At 67.1% G+C, this 24,856-nt stretch overlaps 1 protein-coding gene across 2 annotated transcripts; it reads left to right on the forward strand.

The window, feature by feature from the left end:
* Positions 1 to 1,172: 1,172 nt before the first annotated feature.
* ABCA2 (ATP binding cassette subfamily A member 2) lies at positions 1,173 to 22,139 on the forward strand. 2 transcript variants are annotated; one of them, XM_082842887.1, is made up of 48 exons: positions 1,174 to 1,290; positions 4,900 to 4,993; positions 5,985 to 6,096; positions 6,178 to 6,341; positions 6,636 to 6,763; positions 6,894 to 7,004; positions 7,314 to 7,532; positions 7,813 to 8,183; positions 8,401 to 8,560; positions 9,400 to 9,528; positions 9,609 to 9,776; positions 9,848 to 9,944; positions 10,065 to 10,238; positions 10,307 to 10,409; positions 10,488 to 10,602; positions 11,418 to 11,608; positions 11,708 to 11,858; positions 11,934 to 12,138; positions 12,255 to 12,419; positions 12,507 to 12,687; positions 12,786 to 12,998; positions 13,085 to 13,281; positions 13,371 to 13,553; positions 13,709 to 13,893; positions 14,277 to 14,397; positions 14,664 to 14,900; positions 14,979 to 15,185; positions 15,438 to 15,540; positions 15,640 to 15,959; positions 16,032 to 16,245; positions 16,336 to 16,441; positions 16,540 to 16,651; positions 16,728 to 16,788; positions 16,871 to 17,045; positions 17,186 to 17,301; positions 17,386 to 17,533; positions 17,635 to 17,758; positions 17,881 to 18,013; positions 18,156 to 18,273; positions 18,387 to 18,565; positions 18,646 to 18,787; positions 18,857 to 18,991; positions 20,003 to 20,106; positions 20,189 to 20,281; positions 20,382 to 20,484; positions 20,560 to 20,697; positions 20,772 to 20,978; positions 21,405 to 22,139. In XM_082842887.1, exons 1-48 carry the CDS (start codon positions 1,225 to 1,227, stop codon positions 21,438 to 21,440), a joined length of 7,314 nt encoding a protein of 2,437 aa, XP_082699013.1. In that variant the 5' UTR covers positions 1,174 to 1,224; the 3' UTR covers positions 21,441 to 22,139. The 2 variants fall into 2 exon arrangements, with proteins under 2 accessions (XP_082699014.1, XP_082699013.1); XM_082842888.1 differs by having other exon boundaries at positions 1,173 to 1,290; positions 15,640 to 16,245.
* Positions 22,140 to 24,856: the final 2,717 nt, after the last annotated feature.

Raw genomic sequence — 24,856 nt, forward strand, 5'->3', positions numbered from 1 at the left:
CATCAGAACCCACCGCCAGGCCTCTGTTCCCCGCAGGGGCCGGCCTGACCTCTGCTGGCCTCCCTGGGAATGGACCGCCCCACCCGGCTCAGACCCAGCCTCCGGCTGTCCCGCCACTTGGCTCCGGCAGGCACCAAACCACCTCTGCGGAATTCACTGGACCCCAGACTCCCTGTGCAGAGGCCGGACTCACCCTCGCATATAGGGAGAAAAATGAGCCACTCACAGAGGGAGCAGCCTCAGTCTCCCCGAACTCCGGCCTACCCCGCCTGCAGGGAGCAGTTCTCTCTCTGGGTCCCTTCCCTTCCTCGCTGGGCCCAGGGAGCTGCAGCCCCGGCCGAGCCCAGCCAGGCCAGTCCTGCTACTTGGTCACCAAGCGGCTCATTCACAAGGAACGCAGGAAACTCTTACAGGGGTAGGGCAGCCCACCTGCAGCCCCTCTCACCAGCCCCACCCCCTCGTAAGGGGTACAGGTCGGGGCTGCACCCAGTGGGGCAGGAAAGCTGAGCCTTGAAGCAGGTGAGAGCAGGGCCCGCCCTGTGCACAGGTGGGATCTGCATGCAAGGCGGAGCTCCCCTCCCCAGGTGTGGGCGGCTGCCTCCCTCCAGGGCCCAAGTGCCCTGGGCACTGAGACCTGTCTCTTAGGTCCAGATGAAATTCCTGCCATCAGCCCTTCTGCGGGGAGGGCAAGGCGGAGGTGGGGACCTGGTGGGGGACGACCGCTCCCAGCATCCCCTCAGGGCCCCCTCGGCCAGGGCCAGTGACGACCTTGGGGTGCCTCTGTGGGAGGAGGGTTTCAAGGGGGTGGGGCGCTGCGCACAGGCCTGGCGCCCCTGGGAGAAGAGCGCCCTGGAAGGGAGTGAGTCGGGGGTCTTGGTTTAGATGTGGGCTCTTGGGCGCGTCACTTCAACGCCTAGCGAGGTGGGGGGAGACCAGAAAGCCATTCTTGGCGGGTCAGAGCTCCAGGAACGGCCCGGACGGGGGCGGGCGGGGGCCCCGAGCGGCGGGCACCGGGCGGCCCCTTTAAGCGGGGGCGGCGCAGGCGGGGGGCGGGCGCGAGCGGCTGTCGCCGCGGCCGCCGGGGCGGAGCCAGCGCCGAACCGGTCCCGGACGCCCGAGACGCCGCCCCGCGCGGGCGATGCCGAGCGGCGCGGCGGGCGGCGGGCGGCGGGGCGCGCAGAGGAGCGGGCCGCGGCGCGGGGGCGGCCGGAGCGCGGCCCCGCCATGGGCTTCCTGCACCAGCTGCAGCTGCTGCTCTGGAAGAACGTGACGCTGAAGCGCCGGAGCCCGGTGAGCGACCCCGCGCGCCGCGGGCCTGCGGGAGCGGGAGGCTGCGCGCACCGGGGCCAGCGGCGCGCTCCCCGCGAGCACGTGCGGCGGCCCGGCCGGGCACGCGCGGACCCCGGGCAGGCGGGGCGGAGGGCCGGAGACCCCTCACCCGCCCCCGCCCCTGCCCGCGCTCCGGCCTCCGGGGAGGGGGCTCGCCAGTGCCCGGCCCGCCGCCCGCGTCCGCTGACATTCGTGGTGCTCGGATGAGTCACGGAGCGGGCGTCCTCCACAACGCGCTCTCCGGGGCCAGCTTCGAGGGTGGGAGGTGGCCCTGGGACCCTGGGGTCTTGAGAGGCTCTGCTTCCCGGGGCAGAGGGCTGGCTGGGTGTATGGGTCCAGCTCAGAGGCTCTGTGGTCTCTGGGCCCAGCCCCCTGGCGCCCCTGCAGGGACCCTGCCCCTCCCCTCCGTGCAGCAGCCCTCTGTCCTTGGGCAGGCACCTCTCCTCCCCCCTCCCCCGCCCACATCCACTGGCCCTTGCTCCTGCTTTCTCACCACCGGCAGTGTCCTTGCTGTGCCAGCCTCAGCCAGCCTGAGTCCCTGCATCCTTTTGTCCTTTGGGGCCATCCTCCCTGAAGCTGATCCACTCTCTGATCTCCCCCACCCAACCTCCTCTGGGGACTGGGTCGTGCTGTTTGGAGCTGTGACCACCCCAGCTCTCTGCCCTGTGCCTGAGGTTGCAGGGCACAGCAGCTGTCAGGGGCAGAAGCCCCGGTGAGGGGCGGTGCCGGGGTGGGACGGATGTCATCATGCCGACCGTCACTGCTCTGGCCCTGGGAAGGACAGGGGCATCTCCTGCTGGCCTGCCCAACCGGCGGCAGCCACACACACCAGAGAGGCCTGGGCAGCTCGGGTTCCTGACTGGGCCCTGGGGATTTTCCAGGATGGGGCCCAGAGCAGGTCAGGGTCTGGAGATGGAGCCTGAGGCGGAGGCATCCTCTTGCCCGTCTGGGGTCTGGGGGGCTCCTGTTCCCCCTGGCCCCGGGACCCCTTGGGCTGACCAGCTCCTGCCTGGGTCCCTCCTTGAGAGGGGTTTTGAAGTGCACAGTGGGAAACCCAGGCCTGCAGCTGGGCAGGGTGGCCATCGTCGCCGGGGCCTGGCAGGATTCCCCTGGGCACCTGGCCCTGGCAGGGAGCCAGGGCTGTGTACACTCCCTGCCCGGGGCGCCCGGGGCTGGCTGGCACTGGGCTCCATGATCAGGCCTGCAGCCTCGGGCAGCCTCTGGCACACCTTCCTCCACCTCAGGTTTTGGGTCACTGGTGACAGCAGGGCAGGGATCGGGGATGAAGGGGGACTGGGACATGGGCATGCAGTAGTATCAGCCCCAGAGTTCTTGGCAGGAGGGACCCCCAGGGGCTGGGAGCAGAGGCTCCAATGACGGCCCCAGCATCCACGGGGGACCCCGAGGCTCGGGGAAGGGAGCAGTGGCTCGTTGGGTACCTGACAAGCAGGTGGGAGGTGCCCGCTGGCCTACACCCAGGAGTAGCTCCCGCGTGCCAGGTTGGACCTCCCCCAGAGCCTTCCTTGCCCCTGCCCCGCGGCACTCCAGGGCACGGTTAGGCATCTGGAGGTGCTCGGTCTGTGGCCACAGCAAACCAGAAATTCCTCCTCCAGGGTGGCTGAGGCCTTGCTGGGCCCACGCCATGGGCTGGGGCTGGCTAGATGTCGGGCACAGTCCCCCACTTTTCTGGGAGGGTCTTGGGCTTCACACTTGGAGCCCTGGGCTTGGCTGGCAGAGGTTGTACCCTGCGTGCTGTGTGCCTCGCTGAGGGGGGCGTGTGTCCTGTGGAAAGCTTGGTCTGGGGGTAGCAACCAAGGATCCCTGTGCCCTGCTTGCTTCCTCTCCCCAAGCTCTGTGCCTCGGTTTCTCCATCTGTCAGTGTGGCCTGTGCCCTCTTAGCTGGACATCGTTCTACCCTGGGGCCATAGGCTACTCCTGGTGGGGGGACCAGGTCACTGTCACCAAGCCCCTGGAGCGGGGGGCAGCACCTCCATCCTCAGGCCTCACCTATTCTCCCCTTGACGCAGGAGGAGGGGGCCCGGAGTGGGACAGCATGGGGTGGCAGGCTGGTCTCCAGGAACAGGGGTTTGACCGCCTTGCAGGCCGCTGGGTGGGGCGCCCAGGTGGGGCTGAACCTGTACTGCCTGCCGTAACCAGATGCCCTTCTGGCCGCCCGCCCGCCAAGCAGGCCTCCCTCCTCCCAGCAGCACGTGCGCGGCCGTTGCTATAGCAATGAGGAGGCAGCGAGGCCTGTTGCTGCAGTTACTGGTGGAGGTGCCTGGTGGCAGGGCGGGTGCGGCTGGGGCTGGCCCCGCGGCCATGACCCTGGCCTCCCGCATGCCGCTTGCACACAGCCACCCTCGCGCTGCGTGCGTGTGGCAGGCGCCTCTCCCAGTCCACGATGCCTCCTTGGCTGGCCCTGGGCTGGATCCTGGCTCCGGGTGGGGGTGGAGGCTGGCGCGGGCTGGCGCGGGCGTGGGGCGCAGACACACGGCGGGGTGTTCCAGACCACAGAGCTCTATTGTCAAAGCCCAGTAAACAGGGCAGCAGCTGCCCCCGCCCCGGGGCACCAGGCTCGGGCCCTGGGCCAGAGGGAGCGCCACTCACTGGGGGCTCTGAAGTCTGTTTGGGGTGGGGGGTGAGGGTGAAGCAACCCTGGTGCCTCTGGGAAGGGTTGGGGGTGGTCCCCCAAAGAGCAGCCGGCCCGAGGTCCTCCTCCCCCTTGCACTCCTCCCTGCCCGAGCCAGGAGAGGTGGAGGTAGGAATGGCAAAGTCCTTCCGTTTTCCAGGTGAGACAGAGAGAAGTCTGGGCTCCTAGGCCCCTGGTACTTCTTTGCCACTCCGAGCAGGTCCCAGCAGGGCTCACCTTGGTACCCAGCCTGGAGTGGCAGGAGCTGCCCTGGGAGCCCTGAGCTGATGCCCCAGGCAGGCAGGGCCACCGCGCCCGCCTGAGTCACCTGGGGTGACGGAGAGGGGCCGGGGCAGAAGGAGGGACCTGTGCCTCAGGGACTGGGGGCTGTCAGACCCCTGAGCAGGTCCTCCGGGAGGCTCAGGGCCCTGGGCTACAGCCAGGCCTCCCCGCCTAGGCCCTTGTGTGGGGGTGTGACGGCGCCACAGTGGCGGGAAGGAGGGCTGACCCTGGGGGCGTGCGGGAGCTGCAGGCCAGTCCAGAGACTGCCTCCGAGATCTTGCCCAGGCGCCCCTGCGGATGGGAGAGAAGATGAGCTGGGCAGACACGAGGGTCAGAGTAGACCACAAGCTGGCTGATTTGTCTCTGCTGGCCTTCAGTGTGGCAAGCAGAGTCTGGGCTGGGGGTGGGAGACCTGATTTGCTTGAGCCGGATGACGCTGGCCCTCTCACTCTTCAAAGAGGTCCTGGAAAGAAGGGGCCGTGATCTCTGTGGCCCTGGGGGCATGGAGGGCCCGGGCTGGGCTGGGCTGGCCCTGCGGGGAGGGTGGCGTGTGTCTCGTAGGGAGAGGAGAGTTTGGCTTTGTCCTGCCCAGCGCTGGGCAGGTGGTGTGGGGGGCCGGGCCGCCCCGCACAGTGGCTCACTCAGCCTGCCCTTCCCAGTGGGTCCTGGCCTTCGAGATTTTCATCCCTCTCGTCCTCTTCTTCATCCTGCTGGGGCTTCGGCAGAAGAAGCCGACCATCTCTGTGAAGGAAGGTGAGGGGCCTGGGGGGAGGGGAGGGGCCCGGGCACAGCCGGGTGGGCGGGGAGGGCAGGCCCTCGCTGCAGCACACACGCACGTCCCGGTGCAGTCTGAGTGCCCGTCCCCCGGCGCGGGCCCTGGCCATGCCTGCTGGCCGGGCCGGAGGACGTGGCTGGCCACGCGGCTGCGAGGTGACCGAGGCGCCCGTTTCTCACTGTTCTCCTCTGTTCTGTTCTGCCCCTCCCCCGCACGGTCTCTGTCCTCCTCCCGGGCCTGCATGCAGTCTGTAAGTGCGCGGCCGCCGCCTCCTGGCTGGCCCGGGCGGCAGCCACGGGAGCCCTGCGGGGCCTCCTGGTGCGGCTTGAGCCCTCCCCCGCCCGCTCGCTTGCATTAACAGCCCCTCCTGGCCAGCTGGGTCCTGCAGGGCCCCCTGCCCGCTGTCAGGAGCGGCTGGCTCTCGGTGGGTGGGGGTGGGGGGAGGTCAAGGGTGGAGGCCCCTGGACCACAGTGGCTCCCAGGTCAAGCTCCTCGGGGTCAACCCTCTGTCTGTGGGGTTGCCTGGCCCCGCCTTGCTGGGCTGGGGTGCCTGGCCACTCTCCACTTAGACCCTTGTGGGCTCCTGCATTCACTCTGCTAACCAGCTGGCCAGAGAGGTCAGAGGTCGCTGCCCAGGAGGGGCCCCCGTGCTCCCCTGGGCCCTGTGGGCAGTGCCGCATCGGAATCCTCGGGAAAGGTGTCAGAGCATTTTGGCCTTGACTGGCCGAGGGAAGGGGGGCGCTCCGGGAGTTGTCGGGAAGGGATGGTGAGATGCCCTTTGACCTCTGACCTGCTGGGTCATTTGCACTAGAACTCTCGGTCCTCTGTTTCTTGTCTGTTGCCTGAAGCTGCTTTTCCTTCCTGACTTTCTCTAAATCTCTTTTCTCGGCCTGTCTCCCTCCCCCTTCTTGATTCCTCCCTCTCTCCCCCCGGCCCCGCCCTGGGCCCTCTCACCTGCCCGCCCCCCAGCCTTCTACACGGCAGCCCCCCTCACCTCTGCCGGCATCCTGCCCGTCATGCAGTCGCTGTGCCCGGATGGCCAGCGGGACGAGTTTGGCTTCCTTCAGTACGCCAACTCCACGTGAGTGCCCCCTCGGACCTCGGCTGCCCCCCATCCCAGGCCTAGGCGACCTGCGGATGACATCCAGTGGTGGTGGTGCAGGGTCACGCAGCTGTTGGAGCGTCTCAACCGCGTGGTGGAGGAGGGCAACCTGTTTGACCCCGCGAGGCCCAGCCTGGGCTCGGAGCTCGAGGCGCTGCGCCAGCACCTGGAGGCCCTCAGATCTGGCCTGGACACCTGGGAGAGCCACCTTGACCGACCTGCAGGTGCGCCCTGGGTGGGTGGGGCAGTGCGTCTGCTGCAGGCGGCCAAGCCCCGAGCTCTAGTGTCAGCTGGGTTTGAGGCCCAGCTCGTTCGCTTCCTGCCCTGGGCCTGCGTGTGCCTTGGGCCCTGCTACCTACACGCTGGCTCTGAGTTCTCAGGGTGCACGTGCTTGGGGCCTGGCGCGCCACCCGCCACTGTGACCGAGCTGTGATGCCGGGAGCTCAGCTCTGAGGCTGTCCGGGGCACGTCGGCCCCAGGCAGGGCTGGCGTTCAGCCCCATCCTTCTACCTGTCCAGTGTCCTCCTTCTCTCTGGACTCGGCGGTCAGGGACCCACAGGAGCTCTGGCGTTTCCTGACGCAGAACCTGTCGCTGCCTGATGGTACGGCCCAGGCTCTCCTGGCCGCCCAGGTGGACCTGCCTGAGGTGAGGCGTCTGCTTCCGGGGACGCTCCCGGCCCTGGCCTCTCCGCTCTGCCCTCCCCTGGTTTCGGGTGGGAAATGCAGGGCCGCCAGCCTGCGCCCCCAGCCTGAGCCGTGGCCCCCGCGCGCTCTAGGTGTATCGCCTGCTTTTTGGTTCTTCACCTGCCCTGGATGCGGGGTCAGGCATCCCCAGGGATCCGGAGCCCTGGAGCCGCCGGGGCAGCAATCCCCTATTCCGGATGGAGGTGAGGGGGACTTTTAGTGGGATGGGAGACATGTTGCCTGCTTCTGGGTGGGTGTCTCTGCTTGGGTGGGTAAGATAGGGGCCCCCTTAGGGGTGAGGGAGAGTCCCCAGGAGTTTGTGGTTGGCACGGGGAGGGGATGGTGATGTGTCTCCGTCCCTACCCGCCCGCCCCCCCCAACCTATTGTTGCAGAACCTGGGTGGTCTCAGACCTGGCACAGTGGGTGGGGCAGGGTCCCCATCTTGGGCCAGGCCCTTGGTTTCCTCTTGGTGGGGGCTCCTTCTCAGCTGTTCCCCCGCACCCTGCCCCAGGAGCTGCTGTTGACCCCTGCCCTCCTGGAGCAGCTCACCTGCACTCCAGGCTCCAGGGAGTTGGGCCGGATCCTCACGGTGCCCCAGGGTCAGGAGACAGCGCTGCAGGGCTACCAGGACGCCATCTGCAGGGGTCAGGCTGCAGTGCGTGCCCAGCGCTTTTCTGGGCTGGCCGCTGAGCTCCGGAACCAACTGGATGTGGCCAAGATTGCCCAGCAGGTGAGGCCCTGCCTGCCAGCTGGCCCACAGGTCTGCTGCCAGGGCTCCACGGCGTCACGGCACTCCTGGGCCTGAGGCTGTGCACGGGTGTGCCTGCGGCCCTATAAATGCTGTGCCTTGTGCCCCCTGCCCCCCAGCCTGCTCCCCTCCTCCCATCTCGTGTCCCCGGAGGGTGTCCTCCTCATTCTACCCTGACCTCATCACCCATCTGCAGACCAGCCCCCAGACGCTGTTCCCTTCCCTGGGCCTGTGTTTCCCCACTTGCCCCGTTTCCCCTCAGCTGGGCCTGGATGCCCCCAACGGCTCCGCCCCGCAGCCGCAGCCAGCCCCTCCCCGGCGGCTGCAGGCGCTGCTGCAAGACCTGTTGGACGCCCAAAAGGTTCTGCAGGATGTGGATGTCCTCTCGGCCCTGGCCCGGCTGCTGCCTCAGGGTGCCTGCACGGGCCGGCCTCCTGGGCCCCCAGCCAACGGCCCTGGCGGGGCGGCCAACGGCACCGGGGCTGGGGCAGGCGTGGGCTCCAACACCACGTCCGAGGAGGGTGCCCCGTCCGCTGCAGCCCCGGCCTCCTCCTCGGACGTGCTGCAGGGCCAGTGCTCAGCCTTTGTGCAGCTCTGGGCGGGCCTGCAGCCCATCCTGTGTGGCAACAACCGGTAGGTGGGTGGCAGGAGAAGGTGAGGGTGGGGGGAAGACAGGTGGGGGCGGGGCCCAACCCCAGGCCTGCTTCTGATGCCCCCTCCCTGGGCTCGGTCCACTGCCCCCACTCCACCTCCATCAATTGACACTTGGACCTGCTCTGAAGCCCCGCCCCTCGCCCCTCCCTGCCAACGCCCCACTCCCCCCTGAGGTCTCACCCGCCACCCGCCCCAGCACCATCGAGCCCGAGGCGCTGCGGAGGGGCAACATGAGCTCCCTGGGCTTCACAAGCAAGGAGCAGCGGAACCTGGGCCTCCTCGTGCACCTCATGACCAGCAACCCCAAGGTCCTGTACGCGCCAGCGGGCTCCGAGGCAGATCGCGTCATCCTCAAGGTGCGCGCGTCCGCCGTGTGATGCACTTGGCCTGCGTGTGTCGTCTGGGACAGGAACTGGAGGAGCTGAGCAGAGGGTTCTGCAGGCTGGGGTCCCCTGAGCAGAAGGGGGCAGGTGGTGTGGTTCGTAGAATGGGCACGGGAGGGGTGCGGCCCTGGCTCTCCAGCTCTGGCTCGGCTCTGTGGGTGAGGGGACCTGTAGGCAGGACGTTTTGGAGGCTGCCTTGGGGAGGCACTGGATGGCTGGTGTGGTGCAGGGTCCTGGCCTGGCTGGACATGGCCAGGGCCGGGCAGTGCTGGTGAGGATAGAGGAGGGGCCGCATGCAGAAACCGTCCAGAGCAGCATCCAGTGGGTGAGATTTGGGCGGGGCAGCTGGGTGGTTTGGGGCCAGCTGAGGGCACGGTGTCTGTGGCCATCCCAGGGTAGAGCTCCTGTCTGGAAAAAGTAGAAACTAGGGCTGGAAATGGCCCAGGAAAGGGAGAGGCTGTGGAGGGGGTCCCTAGGATGACCACGGGGGAGGACGAGGACCAAGCGTCAGGGCTGCCCAAGAGATGCGTGGAGCGGTCCCCCAAAGGAGCAGGGAAGGTATTTGTGGGGCGGGGACCGGAGGCCGTGCTTCTCTGGTAGCTGGGCAGAGGGGCTTTCAGCGGAGGCGCTGAAGAGAGGCCTGGAGGGGGAGGGCTTGGAGCTTCCAGGTGGAATCTGGCCAGACCAAGATTAGTGCTTGGTGGGGACTGGCCAGTGGCTGGCCCCCAGCCATGGGGGGAGGCAAGGAGTGAGAATCCCCTTGCTGGCTGGGGTCCTTGAATGAGTCCATGCTCTGCCCTCACCCTCTGCAGGCCAACGAGACCTTCGCCCTCGTAGGCAACGTGACTCACTACGCCCAGGTCTGGCTCAACATCTCAGCTGAGATCCGCAGCTACCTGGAGCAGGGCCGGCTGCAGCAACACCTGCGCTGGCTGCAGCAGGTGCTGGGCTGGGGTGGGGGTGGCACGGAGCCCGCTCTGTCCTCAGGCCACCCTCTGAGCTGGCCTCCCTCACCCCCCAGTATGTGGCAGAGCTGCGGCTGCACCCGGAGGCACTGAGCCTGTCGCCAGAGGAGCTGCCGCCTGCCCTGCGCCAGGACAACTTCTCCCTGCCCAATGGCTCGGTCCTCCTGCAGCAGCTGGACACCATCGACAATGCGGCCTGCGGCTGGATCCAGTTCATGTCCAAGGTGGGTGGGCGAGCCCCGCGGTCCGCTGGTGCCTGGGGTCGGCTCTGAGGATGCCCCTTCGCTCCCCGCAGGTGAGTGTGGACATCTTCAAGGGTTTTCCCGACGAGGAGAGCATCGTCAACTACACCCTCAACCAGGCTTACCAGGACAACGTCACCGTGTTTGCCAGTGAGCCAGTCCCCTGGGCAGGTCCCGGCCCCTGCTTCTCTGCCTCCCTCCTCCCCTAGTCCCTCCCCGCCCCACACCCCTTGACACCCGGTCCTCGGCCCCGCCCCCGTCCCGTCCCAGGCGTGATCTTCCAGACCCGCAAGGACGGCTCCCTGCCACCCCACGTGCACTACAAGATCCGCCAGAACTCCAGCTTCACTGAGAAAACCAACGAGATCCGCAGGGCCTACTGGCGGCCGGGGCCCAACACCGGCGGCCGCTTCTACTTCCTGTATGGCTTCGTCTGGATCCAGGGTGAGGGCCGGCCCTGGGGCCGCGGGGGGCGGGGCGCGGCCTCCGCTGACCGCTGCCCCCCACCGCAGACATGATGGAGCGCGCCATCATTGACACCTTCGTGGGCCACGACGTGGTGGAGCCAGGCAACTACGTGCAGATGTTCCCCTACCCTTGCTACACACGGGACGAGTGAGTGTGGACCGAGTGCTGGGTGCCTGGGGCTGGGGTGGAGCCCCACCTTCACGCCCCTCCCCTCCCCCTCCCCAGCTTTCTGTTTGTCATCGAGCACATGATGCCGCTCTGCATGGTGATTTCCTGGGTCTACTCCGTGGCCATGACCATCCAGCACATTGTGGCGGAGAAGGAGCATCGGCTAAAGGAGGTGCGGGGTTGGAGCTGAAGAGATGAAGGAGAGGGAGAAGAGGGGAGGGATGGAGGAGGGAGATGGGGGAGGGGAGAAGAGGGGAGGGATGGAGGGGGAGATGGGGGAGGGGAGAAGAGGGGAGGGATGGAGGGGGAGATGGGGGAGGGGAGAAGAGGGGAGGGATGGAGGGGAGAAGAGGGGAGGGATGGAGGGGGAGATGGGGAGGGGAGAAGAGGGGAGGGATGGAGGGGGAGATGGGGGAGGGGAGAAGAGGGGAGGGATGGAGCGGGGAGATGGGGGAGGGGAGAAGAGGGGAGGGATGGAGCGGGGAGATGGGGGAGGGGAGAAGAGGGGAGGGATGGAGCGGGGAGATGGGGGAGGGGAGAAGAGGGGAGGGATGGAGGGGAAGATGGGGGAGGAGAGAAGAGGGGAGGGATGGAGGTGGGGAATGGGGGCGGTAAAGATAGAGGTTAGGGCTTCCCTGGTGGTGCAGTGGTTGAGAGTCCGCCTGCCGATGCAGGGGACACGGGTTCGTGCCCCGGTCCGGGAAGATCCCACATGCCACGGAGCGGCTGGGCCCGTGAGCCATGGCCGCTGGGCCTGCGTGTCCGGAGCCTGTGCTCCGCAACGGGAGAGGCCACAACAGTGAGAGGCCCGCATACTGCAGGAAAAAAAAAAAAAAAGATAGAAGTTAGAGAAGGGGGAGGACTACAGGTGAGGGGGGTAGCTGTGGGCAGCCCTCCCTCCCCGGACCTGGGCTGTCAAGGCAGGGGCAGGGTGTTCCTCCCTGGTGCCCCTGTCCCAGGGTCTCATGCCCGCCCGCCTGCCCACAGGTGATGAAGACCATGGGCCTGAACAATGCCGTGCACTGGGTGGCCTGGTTCATCACGGGCTTTGTGCAGCTCTCCATCTCGGTGACGGCGCTGACCGCCATCCTCAAGTACGGCCAGGTCCTCATGCACAGCCACGTGGTCATCATCTGGCTCTTTCTGGCCGTCTACGCCGTGGCCACCATCATGTTCTGGTGAGCGCTGTGTGGCTGGCAGCGGGCGCAGGGTGGGCCTCGAGGGTGGCTCCGAGCGCTCAAGGTGTGGCTGACAGCCGTGGCCCTGCGTGCCCCCAGTTTCCTGGTGTCCGTGCTGTACTCCAAGGCCAAGCTGGCCTCGGCCTGCGGCGGCATCATCTACTTCCTGAGCTACGTGCCCTACATGTATGTGGCGATCCGCGAGGAGGTGGCCCACGACAAGATCACCGCCTTCGAGAAGTGCATCGCGGTGAGGGTCATGGGGGTGGGCCAGGGGTGGAGGTGTCCAGCCTCCTCTCCCCCACTGACACCGCCGTCTCCTCAGTCCCTGATGTCCACGACAGCCTTCGGCCTGGGCTCCAAGTACTTCGCCCTGTACGAGGTGGCGGGCGTAGGCATCCAGTGGCACACGTTCAGCCAGTCGCCCGTGGAAGGGGACGACTTCAACCTGCTCTTGGCTGTCACCATGCTGATGGCAGACGCAGTCGTCTACGGTGTGCTCACGTGGTACATCGAGGCCGTGCACCCAGGTGCCAGCCCTTGGGAGGGGTGTGGGAGGGGAGGAGGAGGCTGTCTCTAGGGGGACCCATGGCCTGGGGTAGACAGTGACCCCAGACCCTGGGTCAGCCTCCCCTCTACCCCATAGGCATGTACGGGCTGCCCCGGCCCTGGTACTTCCCACTGCAGAAGTCCTACTGGCTGGGCAGCGGGCGGACGGAAGCGTGGGAGTGGAGCTGGCCGTGGGCTCGCGCGCCCCGCCTCAGTGTCATGGAGGAGGACCAGGCCTGTGCCATGGAGAGCCGGCGCTTGGGTGAGCGGGCACCAGGGCGGGGACGGGCAGTGGCTGAGCTTCAGCGGCTGGAGGCAGCCCTGGCGCTGACCCTTGGCCCTGGTGCAGAGGAGACGCGGGGCATGGAGGAGGAGCCCACCCACCTGCCGCTGGTGGTCTGCGTGGACAAGCTCACCAAGGTCTACAAGAACGACAAGAAGCTGGCCTTGAACAGGCTGAGCCTAAACCTCTATGAGAACCAGGTGGTGTCCTTCCTGGGCCACAACGGGGCTGGCAAGACCACTACCATGTGAGTGTGTGGGGGTCGGCCCGGAGTTCCTGACGGAGCGGGCGGCAGGGAGGGCTCCCTGCAGGAGGTGGGGGCCATGACCCCGCCTCCCCGCCCAGGTCTATCCTCACCGGCCTGTTCCCACCGACATCGGGCTCGGCCACCATCTACGGGCACGACATTCGCACGGAGATGGGCGAGATCCGCAAGAACCTGGGCATGTGCCCCCAGCACAACGTGCTCTTCGACCGGCTCACGGTGGAGGAGCACCTCTGGTTCTACTCGAGGCTCAAGAGCATGGCCCAGGGGGAGATCCGCAAGGAGATGGACAAGTGGGTGGGGCTCGGGTGGGAGGCCAGGCTGCGGGCAGAGGCGCCGGCTCCCGAGGGCTGCTCCGACCCTCCTGTCCTGCTCTCAGGATGATCGAGGACCTGGAGCTCTCCAACAAGCGGCACTCGCTGGTGCAGACGCTGTCCGGCGGCATGAAACGCAAGCTCTCCGTGGCCATCGCCTTTGTGGGCGGCTCCCGTGCCATCATCCTGGATGAGCCCACGGCCGGCGTGGACCCCTACGCACGCCGCGCCATCTGGGACCTCATCCTGAAGTACAAGCCAGGTGGGCGGGGCGCGGGGTGGGTGTGAGCAGCCCCCTGCCCAGCCCTGCCCGGCCGCCCCCCCCCCGACCCCGATCCTGACCTCCCGCAGGCCGCACCATCCTCCTGTCCACCCACCACATGGACGAGGCCGACCTGCTTGGAGATCGCATTGCCATCATCTCCCACGGCAAGCTCAAGTGCTGTGGCTCCCCGCTGTTTCTCAAGGGTGCTTACGGGGATGGCTACCGCCTCACGCTGGTCAAGCGGCCTGCCGAGCCCGGGGACCCCCAAGGTCTGTGCTGAGGCCGCCTACCCCGGACCCCTTCCCAAGACCAGTGAGGTGGAGGGGCTGGGCCCTCACCATTGCCCCAGTGGGCCCAGGGTGCTGGTTGGGCCTGGCTCACACCCTCCGCCAGCCCCTGAGTGAAGCCTTCCCTACCCTCCCAGAACCAGGGCTGACAGCCAGCCCCCCAGGTCGGGCCCAGCTGAGCAGCTGCTCCGAGCCCCAGGTTTCCCAGTTCATCCGCAAACACGTGGCCTCCTGCCTGCTGGTCTCGGACACCAGCACCGAGCTCTCTTACATCCTGCCCAGCGAGGCCGCCAAGAAGGGAGCCTTTGAGCGCCTCTTTCAGGTGTGGGGGTGGGGCTGGGCTGGTGGAGGGGTTGGGGCTCAGGGGAGAGGTCAGTGTAGGAGGTGGAGCTGCCCAGGAGGTGTGTTCAGCAGAGGAGGTGGGGCTGGTAGAGGAGGTGGAGCTGGGGTAGGGCTCGGGGGCAGGGCCAGCAGAGGTGGGGCTGCAGGGTGAGGTGGGACTGTTGGAGGAGGCGGGGCTGGGCTCAGGGGTGGGGCCAGTGGAGGAGGCGGGGCCGAAGGGGAGGTGGGACTGTTGGAGGAGGCGGGGCTGGGCTCAGGGGCGGGGCCAGTGGAAGAGGCGGGGCTGGAGGGGAGGTGGGCCCAACCCTCCCTGTGCGGTCCCCCCTCCCACCCTGAGGTGGGCCTCACCTAGCTCTTTCACAGCACCTGGAGCGCAGTCTGGATGCCCTGCACCTGAGCAGCTTTGGGCTGATGGACACGACACTGGAGGAGGTGTTCCTTAAGGTATCGGAGGAGGACCAGTCGCTGGAGAACAGCGAGGCAGGTGAGAGGCTCCAGAGCGACTGACCAGCTCTGCCCCTGCCCCCACCCCCCTACTCCACCAGGTCCGGACTTGGGCCTCACTCTTCCTCTGTCTGTGGGGGCCAAGGGTCTTAGGTGGGAGTAAGGATCCAGATCTCCCCAGGGTCAGACTGGGTCTGGGCCCCTCCGTGGGTAGGTGAGTGTGGAGGCTGGGGTCCTGGACAGGCCTGCAGGTGGCAGGCAGCCTTGAGCCCCATATCCCCTTCCGTGGCTTCTCTGCCGCTGCAGACGTGAAGGAGTCCAGGAAAGACGTGCTGCCTGGGGCCGTGGACTCATTGTCGAGGGAGGGGCACGCTGGCAACCTGGCCCGGTGCACAGAGCTGGCACAGTCACAGGTGTCGCTGCAGTCTGCGTCCTCGGTGGGCTCTGCCCGTGGTGACGAGGGGGCCGGCTACACCGATGTCTGTGGCGACTACCGCCCCCTCTGTGACAACTTGCAGGACCCTGACAACGTCAGCTTGCAAGGTGGGCGGCGTCTGGGTGGGGCCGCAGGGTCCCGGGAGGGTGGTTAGGGCCCCCTGCTCAGCAGCCCCTCCCGTGCAGAGGCCGAGGCGGAGACCCTCTTGCGGGTCGGCCAGGGCAGCCGCAAGCTGGAGGGCTGGTGGCTGAAGGTGCGCCAGTTCCACGGGCTCCTGGTGAAGCGCTTCCACTGTGCTCGACGCAACTCCAAGGCACTGTCCTCTCAGATCCTGCTACCTGCCTTCTTTGTCTGCGTGGCTATGACGGTGGCACTCTCCGTCCCAGAGATCGGTATGGCTGCCCGGCCAGGCATCAGGACGTCTGCCCTGCTCGGGAGCCGTGTGGGGAACCCACACTTGCTCTGGGCCTGGGCGCTGCGCCTGAGGCTGGTGGGCATGCTCCTAGGCTCATCTGGGATTCCTGCCTTCTTGGGGTCCAGACCCCAAGCTTGGGCCCTGTGGGTATTGGGAAGAGGGGACCTGGGCCTAGGGGATGCTGGCAGGCCACAGGAACCTGCTCAGGCTTCCCCGTGCACCCCACCAGGCGACCTGCCCCCGCTGGTCCTGTCTCCCTCCCAGTACCACAACTACACCCAGCCCCGCGGCAACTTCATCCCCTATGCCAACGAGGAGCGCCGGGAATACCGGTGAGGCCGTGGGACAGGCTGCCCTGCGGGGTGGGGGCCGGTGCGAGAGCTGGGGGGGGGTCCTGTCCCCGAACCCAGACTGGCTCTGTGCTCTCCCAGATTGCGGCTGTCCCCCGACGCCGGACCCCAGCAGCTGGTGAGCACCTTCCGGCTGCCGTCAGGCGTGGGCGCCACGTGTGTGCTCAAGTCTCCGGCTAACGGCTCGCTGGGGCCCACACTGAACCTGAGCAGTGGTGAGTCGCGCCTGCTGGCCACGCGGTTCTTCGACAGCATGTGCCTCGAGTCCTTCACGCAGGGGCTGCCGCTGTCCAACTTTGTGCCGCCCCCACCCTCGCCTGCCCCGTCTGACTCCCCCGTGTCCCTGGACGAGGACCCACCGCAGGCCTGGAACACTTCCCTGCTGCCCACCTCCTCGCCAGGTACCGGCTGGTGGGGATGCCTGGGGCTCGGGGCAGCACGGGCTGGGCTGACTCTGCCCGCTGTGCCCACAGAGAACTGGACGTCGGCACCCTCCCTGCCACGCCTGGTGCGGGAGCCCGTCCGCTGCACCTGCTCTGGGCAGGGCACCGGCTTCTCCTGTCCCGGCAGTGTGGGCGGGCACCCGCCCCAGATGCGGGTGGTCACGGGTGACATCCTGACCGACATCACCGGCCACAATGTCTCTGAGTACCTGCTCTTTACCTCCGACCGCTTCCGGCTGCACCGGTGAGCCAGGCGGGAGGGGCGCGCTGGCCGTGGGCGAGGAGCAGACGCCCGTCTCCCGCCTGGCTCACCGGTCCTCGACTTGCTGCCCAGGTACGGGGCCATCACCTTCGGCAACGTCCAGAAGTCCATCCCAGCCTCGTTTGGCGCCCGGGCCCCGGCCATGGTGCGGAGGATCGCGGTGCGGCGGGCAGCCCAGGTGAGCACCGCTTGGCCCCGGGCCCCGGCCCTTCTGGCCCTCGCCTGAGGTCTGCAGGGACCGACATGGCTCTCGGGGTCTCTGTGTACTCCCCGCAGGTTTTCTACAACAACAAGGGCTACCACAGCATGCCCACCTACCTCAACAGCCTCAACAATGCCATCCTGCGTGCCAACTTGCCCAAGAGCAAGGGCAGCCCTGCGGCCTATGGTGGGTGAGCTGGGGCGGGGGGTGGGCCAGGCCGGGCACAGAGCAGGCCCCTGAGGCTGCCCTCCTTGTGCCGCAGGCATCACCGTCACCAACCATCCCATGAACAAGACGAGCGCTAGCCTCTCTCTGGATTACCTGTAGGTGCGGGGGCGGGCGGGGGCGGGGGGTGCCGCTGTGGGACTGCATGCCGCGCAGGGCTGAGGGCCGCCTCGCCCCCAGGCTGCAGGGCACGGATGTGGTCATCGCCATCTTCATCATCGTGGCCATGTCCTTCGTGCCGGCCAGCTTCGTGGTCTTTCTGGTGGCTGAGAAGTCCACCAAGGCCAAGCACCTGCAGTTTGTCAGCGGCTGTAACCCTGTCATCTACTGGCTGGCTAACTACGTGTGGGACATGGTGTGCTCCCAGACCCCTGGCTGTCCCGTCCCCCACCCCCGTCCCCTGCTGGGCCCCTGGTTCTGCCCCCGGGCCCCCCACCCCCGCCCCCGGGCCTCACCCCCTCCCTGGCCCCTCACCTGCCACCCCTGCTCTGGTAGCTCAACTACCTGGTCCCGGCCACCTGCTGTGTCATCATCCTATTTGTGTTTGACTTGCCGGCCTACACGTCACCCACCAACTTCCCCGCCGTACTCTCCCTCTTCCTGCTCTACGGGTAAGGGGGAGTGGGCCGGCGGGGGGAGTGGGCGCAGGGCAGGCTCAGGCCGCCCAGTGACCTCCGCCCGCCTGCCACCTGCAGGTGGTCCATCACCCCCATCATGTACCCGGCCTCCTTCTGGTTCGAGGTCCCCAGCTCGGCCTATGTGTTTCTTATTGTCATCAACCTTTTCATCGGCATCACGGCCACCGTGGCCACCTTCCTACTGCAGCTCTTTGAGCATGACAAGGTGGGGCGGGGCGGCGGGGTGATGGGATGGCGGGGCGCTGGGGTGATGGGATGGCGGCGCGGCGGGGCTGAGGCTGTGCCCTGACCCCCGTGAGCCTCCAGGACCTGAAGGTTGTCAACAGTTACCTGAAAAGCTGCTTCCTCATCTTCCCCAACTACAACCTGGGCCACGGACTCATGGAGATGGCCTACAACGAGTACATCAACGAGTACTACGCCAAGATCGGTGAGGCCGGCAGGGGTGACAGCGTGCGCCCCTGGGCGGGGAGGCTGGGGGGGCTTCCGGGCCTGGGGGCGAATGGGGGCTCCTGAGGCCCCAGGCCCAGCCCTGAACCAGCTGCCCCACAGGCCAGTTTGACAAGATGAAGTCCCCGTTCGAGTGGGACATTGTCACCAGGGGCCTGGTGGCCATGACGGTCGAGGGCTTCGTGGGCTTCCTTCTCACCATCATGTGCCAGTATAACTTCCTGCGGCAGCCGCAGTGAGTGGGCGCGCGCCGGGCGACTCACGGGGCGGGGTGGGGGGGGGCCAGGCTGGGCGCCGCCCTCCTTCCCGCCGTGGCCGCGGTGGGGCAAGCGCTGGGCGATGGCGGGGGTCCCGGCCATGCCCTCGTGTTCTCCCAGGCGCATGCCCGTGTCGACAAAGCCCGTGGAGGACGACGTGGACGTGGCCAGCGAGCGGCAGCGAGTGCTGCGGGGCGACGCTGACAACGACATGGTCAAAATCGAGAACCTGACCAAGGTGGGCCCTGGGCGGGTGGGGGCGGGGCTCGGGGTAGGGTGGGCCCAGGTGGAGTCCGGCCGGGCGGCGGCCCGCCTGCCCCGCTGAGTGGGCCGCCCGCTCACCTCTGACAGGTGTACAAGTCGCGGAAGCTCGGGCGCATCCTGGCTGTGGACCGCCTGTGCCTGGGCGTGCGTCCTGGCGAGTGCTTCGGCCTCCTGGGCGTCAACGGCGCGGGCAAGACCAGCACCTTCAAGATGCTGACGGGCGACGAGAGCACGACGGGGGGCGAGGCCTTTGTCAACGGGCACAGGTGCGGGGCGCGGGTGTGGGCGGGCGGGCGGGTGGGCGGGGCGACGGCAGTGACCTGTGCTGACGGCGCTGTGTCCTCAGCGTGCTCAAGGAGCTGCTCCAGGTGCAGCAGAGCCTGGGCTACTGCCCACAGTTCGACGCCCTGTTCGATGAGCTCACGGCCCGGGAGCACCTGCAGCTGTACACGCGGCTCCGCGGCATCCCCTGGAAGGATGAGGCCCGGGTGAGGGTCGCCCGGCGGGGGAGGGGGCTGGTGTGTAGCGAGGGCCCCTGACGTCGTTCTCCCTCCCAGGTGGTGAAGTGGGCCCTGGAGAAGCTGGAGCTGACCAAGTACGCGGACAAGCCTGCCGGTACCTACAGCGGAGGCAACAAGCGGAAGCTGTCGACAGCCATTGCCCTCATCGGGTACCCTGCATTCATCTTCCTGGTGAGCCCGGGGGTGGGATGGGGGTCCAGTGCCCCGGCTTTGTCTTTCTGGGGGGCCTGGGGGTGGGATGGGGGTCGGATGCCCTGCCTTTGTCTTTCTGGGGGGCCCGGGGGTGGGATGGGGGTCTAGTGCCCCGGCTTTGTCTTTCTGGGGGGCCCGGGGGTGGGATGGGGGTCGGGTGCCCTACATTCATCTTCCTGGTGAGCCCGGGGGTGGGATGGGGGTCAAGCGCCCCGCCTTTGTCTTTCTGGGGGGCCTGGGGGTGGGATGGGGGTCAAGTGCCCCGCCTTTTTCTGGGGGGCCCTGGGGTGGGATGGGGGTCCAGTGCCCCGCCTTTGTCTTTCTGGGGGGCCGGGGGGTGGGATGGGGGTCTAGTGCCCCGGCTTTGTCTTTCTGGGGGGCCCGGGTGTGGGATGGGGGTCGGGTGCCCTGCATTCATCTTCCTGGTGAGCCCGGGGGTGGGATGGGGGTCAAGCGCCCCGCCTTTGTCTTTCTGGGGGGCCTGGGGGTGGGATGGGGGTCAAGTGCCCCGCCTTTTTCTGGGGGGCCCTGGGGTGGGATGGGGGTCCAGTGCCCCGCCTTTGTCTTTCTGGGGGGCCCGGGGGTGGGATGGGGGTCTAGTGCCCCGGCTTTGTCTTTCTGGGGGGCCCGGGTGTGGGATGGGGGTCGGGTGCCCTGCATTCATCTTCCTGGTGAGCCCGGGGGTGGGATGGGGGTCAAGCGCCCCGCCTTTGTCTTTCTGGGGGGCCTGGGGGGATGGGGGTCAAGTGCCCCCCTTTTTCTGGGGGGCCCGGGGGTGGGATGGGGGTCCAGTGCCCCGTGTTTGTCTTTGTGGGGGGCCCGGGGGTGGGACGGGGGTCGGGTGCCCTGCATTCGTCTTCCTGGTGAGCCTGGGGGTGGGACGGGGGTCGGGTGCCCCGCCTTTGTCTTCCTGGGGGGCCGGGCAGGAAGCAGCTGGTGGGGCTAGCTGGGGTGAACGGGTCCAGCAGCTGAGCCTGGCACCACCCCCAGGACGAGCCCACCACAGGCATGGACCCTAAGGCTCGGCGCTTCCTCTGGAACCTCATTTTGGACCTCATCAAGACAGGGCGCTCGGTGGTGCTCACTTCGCACAGGTCCGCTCGCCCCCACCCCCCCCCGCCCCCGCACATCGGGCCCTCCCCACCTCCCGTGCCAGCCTGTGCGTCTCGCCCTCAGCATGGAGGAGTGCGAGGCGCTGTGCACGCGGCTGGCCATCATGGTGAACGGGCGCCTGCGCTGTCTGGGCAGCATCCAGCATCTGAAGAACCGGTGAGCAGCGGGGGCGGCAGGGACGGTGGGCTGTGGGCCGCGGCAGGCGGAGGCTGGGCTCCCCTGGCGGCCGGGCTGGGGCCAAGGGCCTGTCCCGCAGGTTCGGGGACGGCTACATGATCACGGTGAGGACCAAGGGCAGCCAGAACGTGAAGGACGTGGTGCGGTTCTTCAGCAGGAACTTCCCGGAGGCCGTGCTCAAGGTGGGCGGGGCCCCGGGGCGAGGGGCGGGGCGGGGCGGCACTGCCGAGCGGCCTCTGACCGCTGTGCCCCGCCAGGAGCGGCACCACACAAAGGTGCAGTACCAGCTCAAGTCGGAGCACATCTCGCTGGCGCAGGTGTTCAGCAAGATGGAGCAGGTGGTGGGCGTGCTGGGCCTCGAGGACTACTCAGTCAGCCAGACCACCCTGGACAACGTGAGTGCCCTGGGCCGGGGCCGCCGGGCCCGCCTGGGCTGGCCCCCACCCACCCCCTTGCCCCTGCCCACCAGGTGTTCGTGAACTTCGCCAAGAAGCAGAGCGACAACCTGGAGCCGCAGGAGGCAGAGCCCCCCTCGGCGCTGCAGTCCCCGCTGGGCCGCCTGCTCAGCTTTTTCCGGCCTCGGCCCCCCACCACGGAGCTGCGGGCGCTCGTGGCCGACGAGCCCGAGGACCTGGACACGGAGGACGAGGGCCTCATCAGCTTCGAGGAGGAGAGGGTGAGCGGGGTCCTAGAGTCAGGGCAGCCAAGCCGGCCAGAGAGCCCAGGCTCGGGGTGGGGGTGGGGGTGGGGCTGGGGGGTGGCCCCGGGGCCCCTGCTGTCCTGAGCTCACGGGAACAGAGGGACCCGCCTGATGGTCAGGACTATAGTGGACACAGGAGGCCTGGGCACAGGCAGAGGAGACAGACCCACACAGAACTCAGCACAGCTTGGAAACGGAGGGCATTTCAGAGACAGGCAGAGCGGAGGTGGGGGGAGCAGAGCCTGGGGACAGCAGCCACCGGCCTGGCAGAGGCAGGCCACGCGGGGAGCTGACCCCTGAGAGGAAGCTCAGGGCGGACAGAGGTGGCAGAGCCTGCGTGCGGGCCAGCCTGGGGCAGGCGCGGGGCCAGACGCCCGAGCCAGGCCTGTCCCTGTCCCGCAGGCCCAGCTCTCCTTCAACACGGACACGCTCTGCTGACCGCCGGAGCTGGGTCAAGGTCACGCTGTGGGAACGGAAGTCGGGCGGTGGCTGAGATCTCACCCTGTGCCCCCAGTGCCCGCCCGCCAAGGCCCTGGAGTGGGAGGTCCAGGACCGAGGGCTTCAGGCCCCTCCAGCCCCGCCCTCCTCGGCCATCGCGCCGCCCTCCCCTCATTGTGCCAAAGGCTGGCCCGGCCCCGGGCTGCGCACACCCTCACCCTGCTCTGCCTTAAAGCCTTGGGGTCTGGCCAGCCCCTCGCCCCTGCCCAGCTCTGCCTACCACCCCCAGGGCCACGGGGTGAACCGGGCTGCCAGGCACCGCCCGACTTCTCCTGGCGACCCCTGCCCTCCTGAACGGGCGGATCTCTTACACCCAGTTTGGATGGTGGCTGCTGCCAGCCTGGGACTGGGGGGCGGGGTTAGGTCCCACCCAAGGCGTCTGTTCATTTTGCTTCAGGACGAGCCTCGTCACCCCGGTTTCCCACAGGGAGCCGTTGTCGTGGGCCGGGGAGGGGGCTGCCACGGGGCAGTGGGCCGGGTAGCAGAAATGGGGAAGCTGGCCCCACCGGCCCGGTGAGGGGCCGGACCCCCTCCCCACCCACTCCAGCTGCCATTGCTCTCCCACCCAGCTTGGCCCCCTGCCCGCCCACCCGGGAGCCAGACCCGTACGGAGCGCACAGATGTTTGTTTTAAATAAATAAACAAAAAAGTTCACGCCAGCTTGCGTGTGTAGGGTGGGGTGTGGGGTGAAGGTGGGCGCTCTGGATGCCAAGGTACAGCCCCTGCCCCGTAGGCCAGGCTCAGGGTGGGGGAGGGTGACTGGGTCAGCCTGGAGGAGGGGTGGGCTCCTCCCCCTGCAGGCCGGGGCTCAGGAGAGAAGTTTCCAACACAGGGATGAGGTCGAGGACAGCAGCCCTGGGACCTCGGGCCAGGCCGAGCCTGCCCCGCAGGGACTGTGAAAGGAGGAGGGCGGGCAGCCCCCAAGGGCCCTCGGGGGGCTGCTCTGTGCATGTGGCAGGGATGGCGGGGAGGGTTGCTTAGGGACAGTGCAAATGGCTGGGGTAGGTTGTGGTCTGGTTAATGTTGGTAACGACAGGTTTGTTCTCACTTCTTTAAAAACTTTGAAACATGGTAGAAATTTCATACAATGCAAGTGGATAGAAAACACAAATGGAATGTCTGTGTTTGTACTCGTCAGAGGTCAGCCTGCAGGATACACACAAGCATAGGCTCAGAGTGACATACACTAATGGGTAGTTTTTCAGTTTGCTGGGTTTCTCTCTCCCACTTGGCCTGGTTTGCTAGGGCTGCCATAACAAAGTACCATAACCGCGGCGCCTTAAACACCGGAATTTACTCACACCGTCTGGGGGCCAGAAGCCCAAGATCGAGGTGTCGGCAGGTTGGAGCCTCCCGAGGCTGTGAGGGACGGTCTGCTCCCTGCCCTGCCAGGTGCTGGTGGTTTTCTTTGGGGCCTTTGGCTTTGGAAGCGTCACCCCCATTTCTGCCTCCACCTTCACACAGGGCTCTCTCCCTGTGTGTGTGTCCACATCTCCCCCTTTTTTATATGTATGTATATATTTTAAAAACATGTATTTTTGGCTGTGTCTAGCCTTAGTTGCGGTATTCGGGATCTTCGTTGCGGTGCGTGGGCTTCTCTCTAGTTGTGGCCTGCATGCTTAGTAGTTGTGGCGCGCAGGCTTAGTTGTCCCATAGCATGTGGGATCTTAGTTCCCCAACCAGGGATCGAACCCAGGTCCCCTCCTTTGGAAGGCAGATTCTTAACCACTGGACCACCAGGGAAGTCCCTCCCCTTTTTATAAGGACACAGCCATGTTGGGTTAGGGCCCATCGTAATGACCTCATCTTAACTTGATTACTTCTGTAAAGACCCCCTCTCCAGATATGGTCACATTCTGAGGGGTGGGGGCTTGGGGAGGAGGACTTCATATGAATTTGGAGGGGACACAGTTCAGCCTGTAACGCTAGTAAATCTCAGGCTAGTGAGACCCACCTCCTCCGTCCGCCCCTGTGGACGCACCGGGACTCTGCCACACCCCGGGGGACTGCACACCCGTTTGTCCCTCGTGTACTTATGGGGACGACTCAGTGGCAGGTGCTGTTTACCAGGGACGCCCCCAGAGTGTGTTTCCCCCACGCTTGCCAAGAACGTGGTTGCCACATTTCTGCCCGTTGTAACCACAAACCGTATGCATGTCGGTCTGATTTGTTCTTGGAATACGTGTACAACGGAACACACTGTCATGTGTCCTGTTGGTGTTTTATTTCCTTTTTTCTGCACCGCGTGTTCATTTGTCCATGCCACCATTTTTCTAACGGACGCGTAAGGCTGCCTTTACACACAGGACGTCTGGCGAACAGGCGCAGGTGTGGAGGGGCCTCGGCCCTTCTCCAGGGTGGCAGGAAAGCAGGAAGGGAGCCGGGAGACCCCCCAGTTGTTGAGGAGCAGCCCCATGGTGGTGGCAGGTGGTCCGGAGGCCCAGGCCCCAACTCCACAGTATGTCGAGGTCAGCCCCAGGCTCAGGGGGCCTCTGCCAGGAGCGCTGACCACTGTTGCTGCCGGAGAGGGTCTGTCGGGCTGGGGGCCTTGACGGGGGAACGAGGCCCTGGGCTTGGAGTGGAAGGCGCCGTGCATAGCCCACTGGCTGCCACCAGGTGGCGCTGCCCCACGATGGCTCCTCCCTAAGCCCCCCTCCCCCCAGGCGCTGGGCCCGTGCGGGGAGTCCAGTGAGTGGCGCGTATCCGGGCGGGCCGGCAGGCGCACACCTGTGAGGCTGCCAACTCCCCCAGCCTCCTCTGTCCTCCTTCCAGTCCAAGGTGGGGGGGTGGAGCGGGGGTGGGGGCGCGAGGTCCCCATGGCTCAGAAGACTGTGGCTTCTAACCCCAAACGTTCTTTCTTTTAAAGGTTAAGAGCAGGGAGAAACCCGCCCTGAGCCCACAACGGAGGGGCAGGGGTGTGGGGTCGGCCGGGTAAAGACACCTGAGCCCGGCCCGTCCCCCTTGGGCACGCTTGGAATGTGGGCCCTGCCCTGGGTGGGGGGGGGGGGCTGTATCTAACGGAGATCAGTACGTGGGCGGGGGGCGTCCCTCCCAAGGATTTATCACTCCTGTAGTGCCCTGGTCGGCAGATGCGGAAACAGGCTGTGGCCGGGCTGTTCATCTCCCTCCCGCTCCTCGGCTTTCTGGGCTGGGAACCCTCACAGGCGGCGGGGGTGTCCACTGCAGGGAGGGCTATTGGGCTCACGGTGGGGGTGGCCCTGCTCCAGAGCTGCCCCCTCCCAGGTCGGCACCCCGACTGCCAGTGCACTGGCCTCCTCCACCACTCCGCCCCGCAAGCCGTGGCGCCCGGTTCCAGCTCCCAGCACTCAGTTCTCCACGGTCACGCCCTCACGCCG

The sequence above is a fragment of the Leucopleurus acutus genome (assembly GCF_964270905.1).
Source record: "Leucopleurus acutus genome assembly, chromosome: 7".
Classification (NCBI taxonomy): Eukaryota; Metazoa; Chordata; class Mammalia; order Artiodactyla; family Delphinidae; genus Leucopleurus; species Leucopleurus acutus.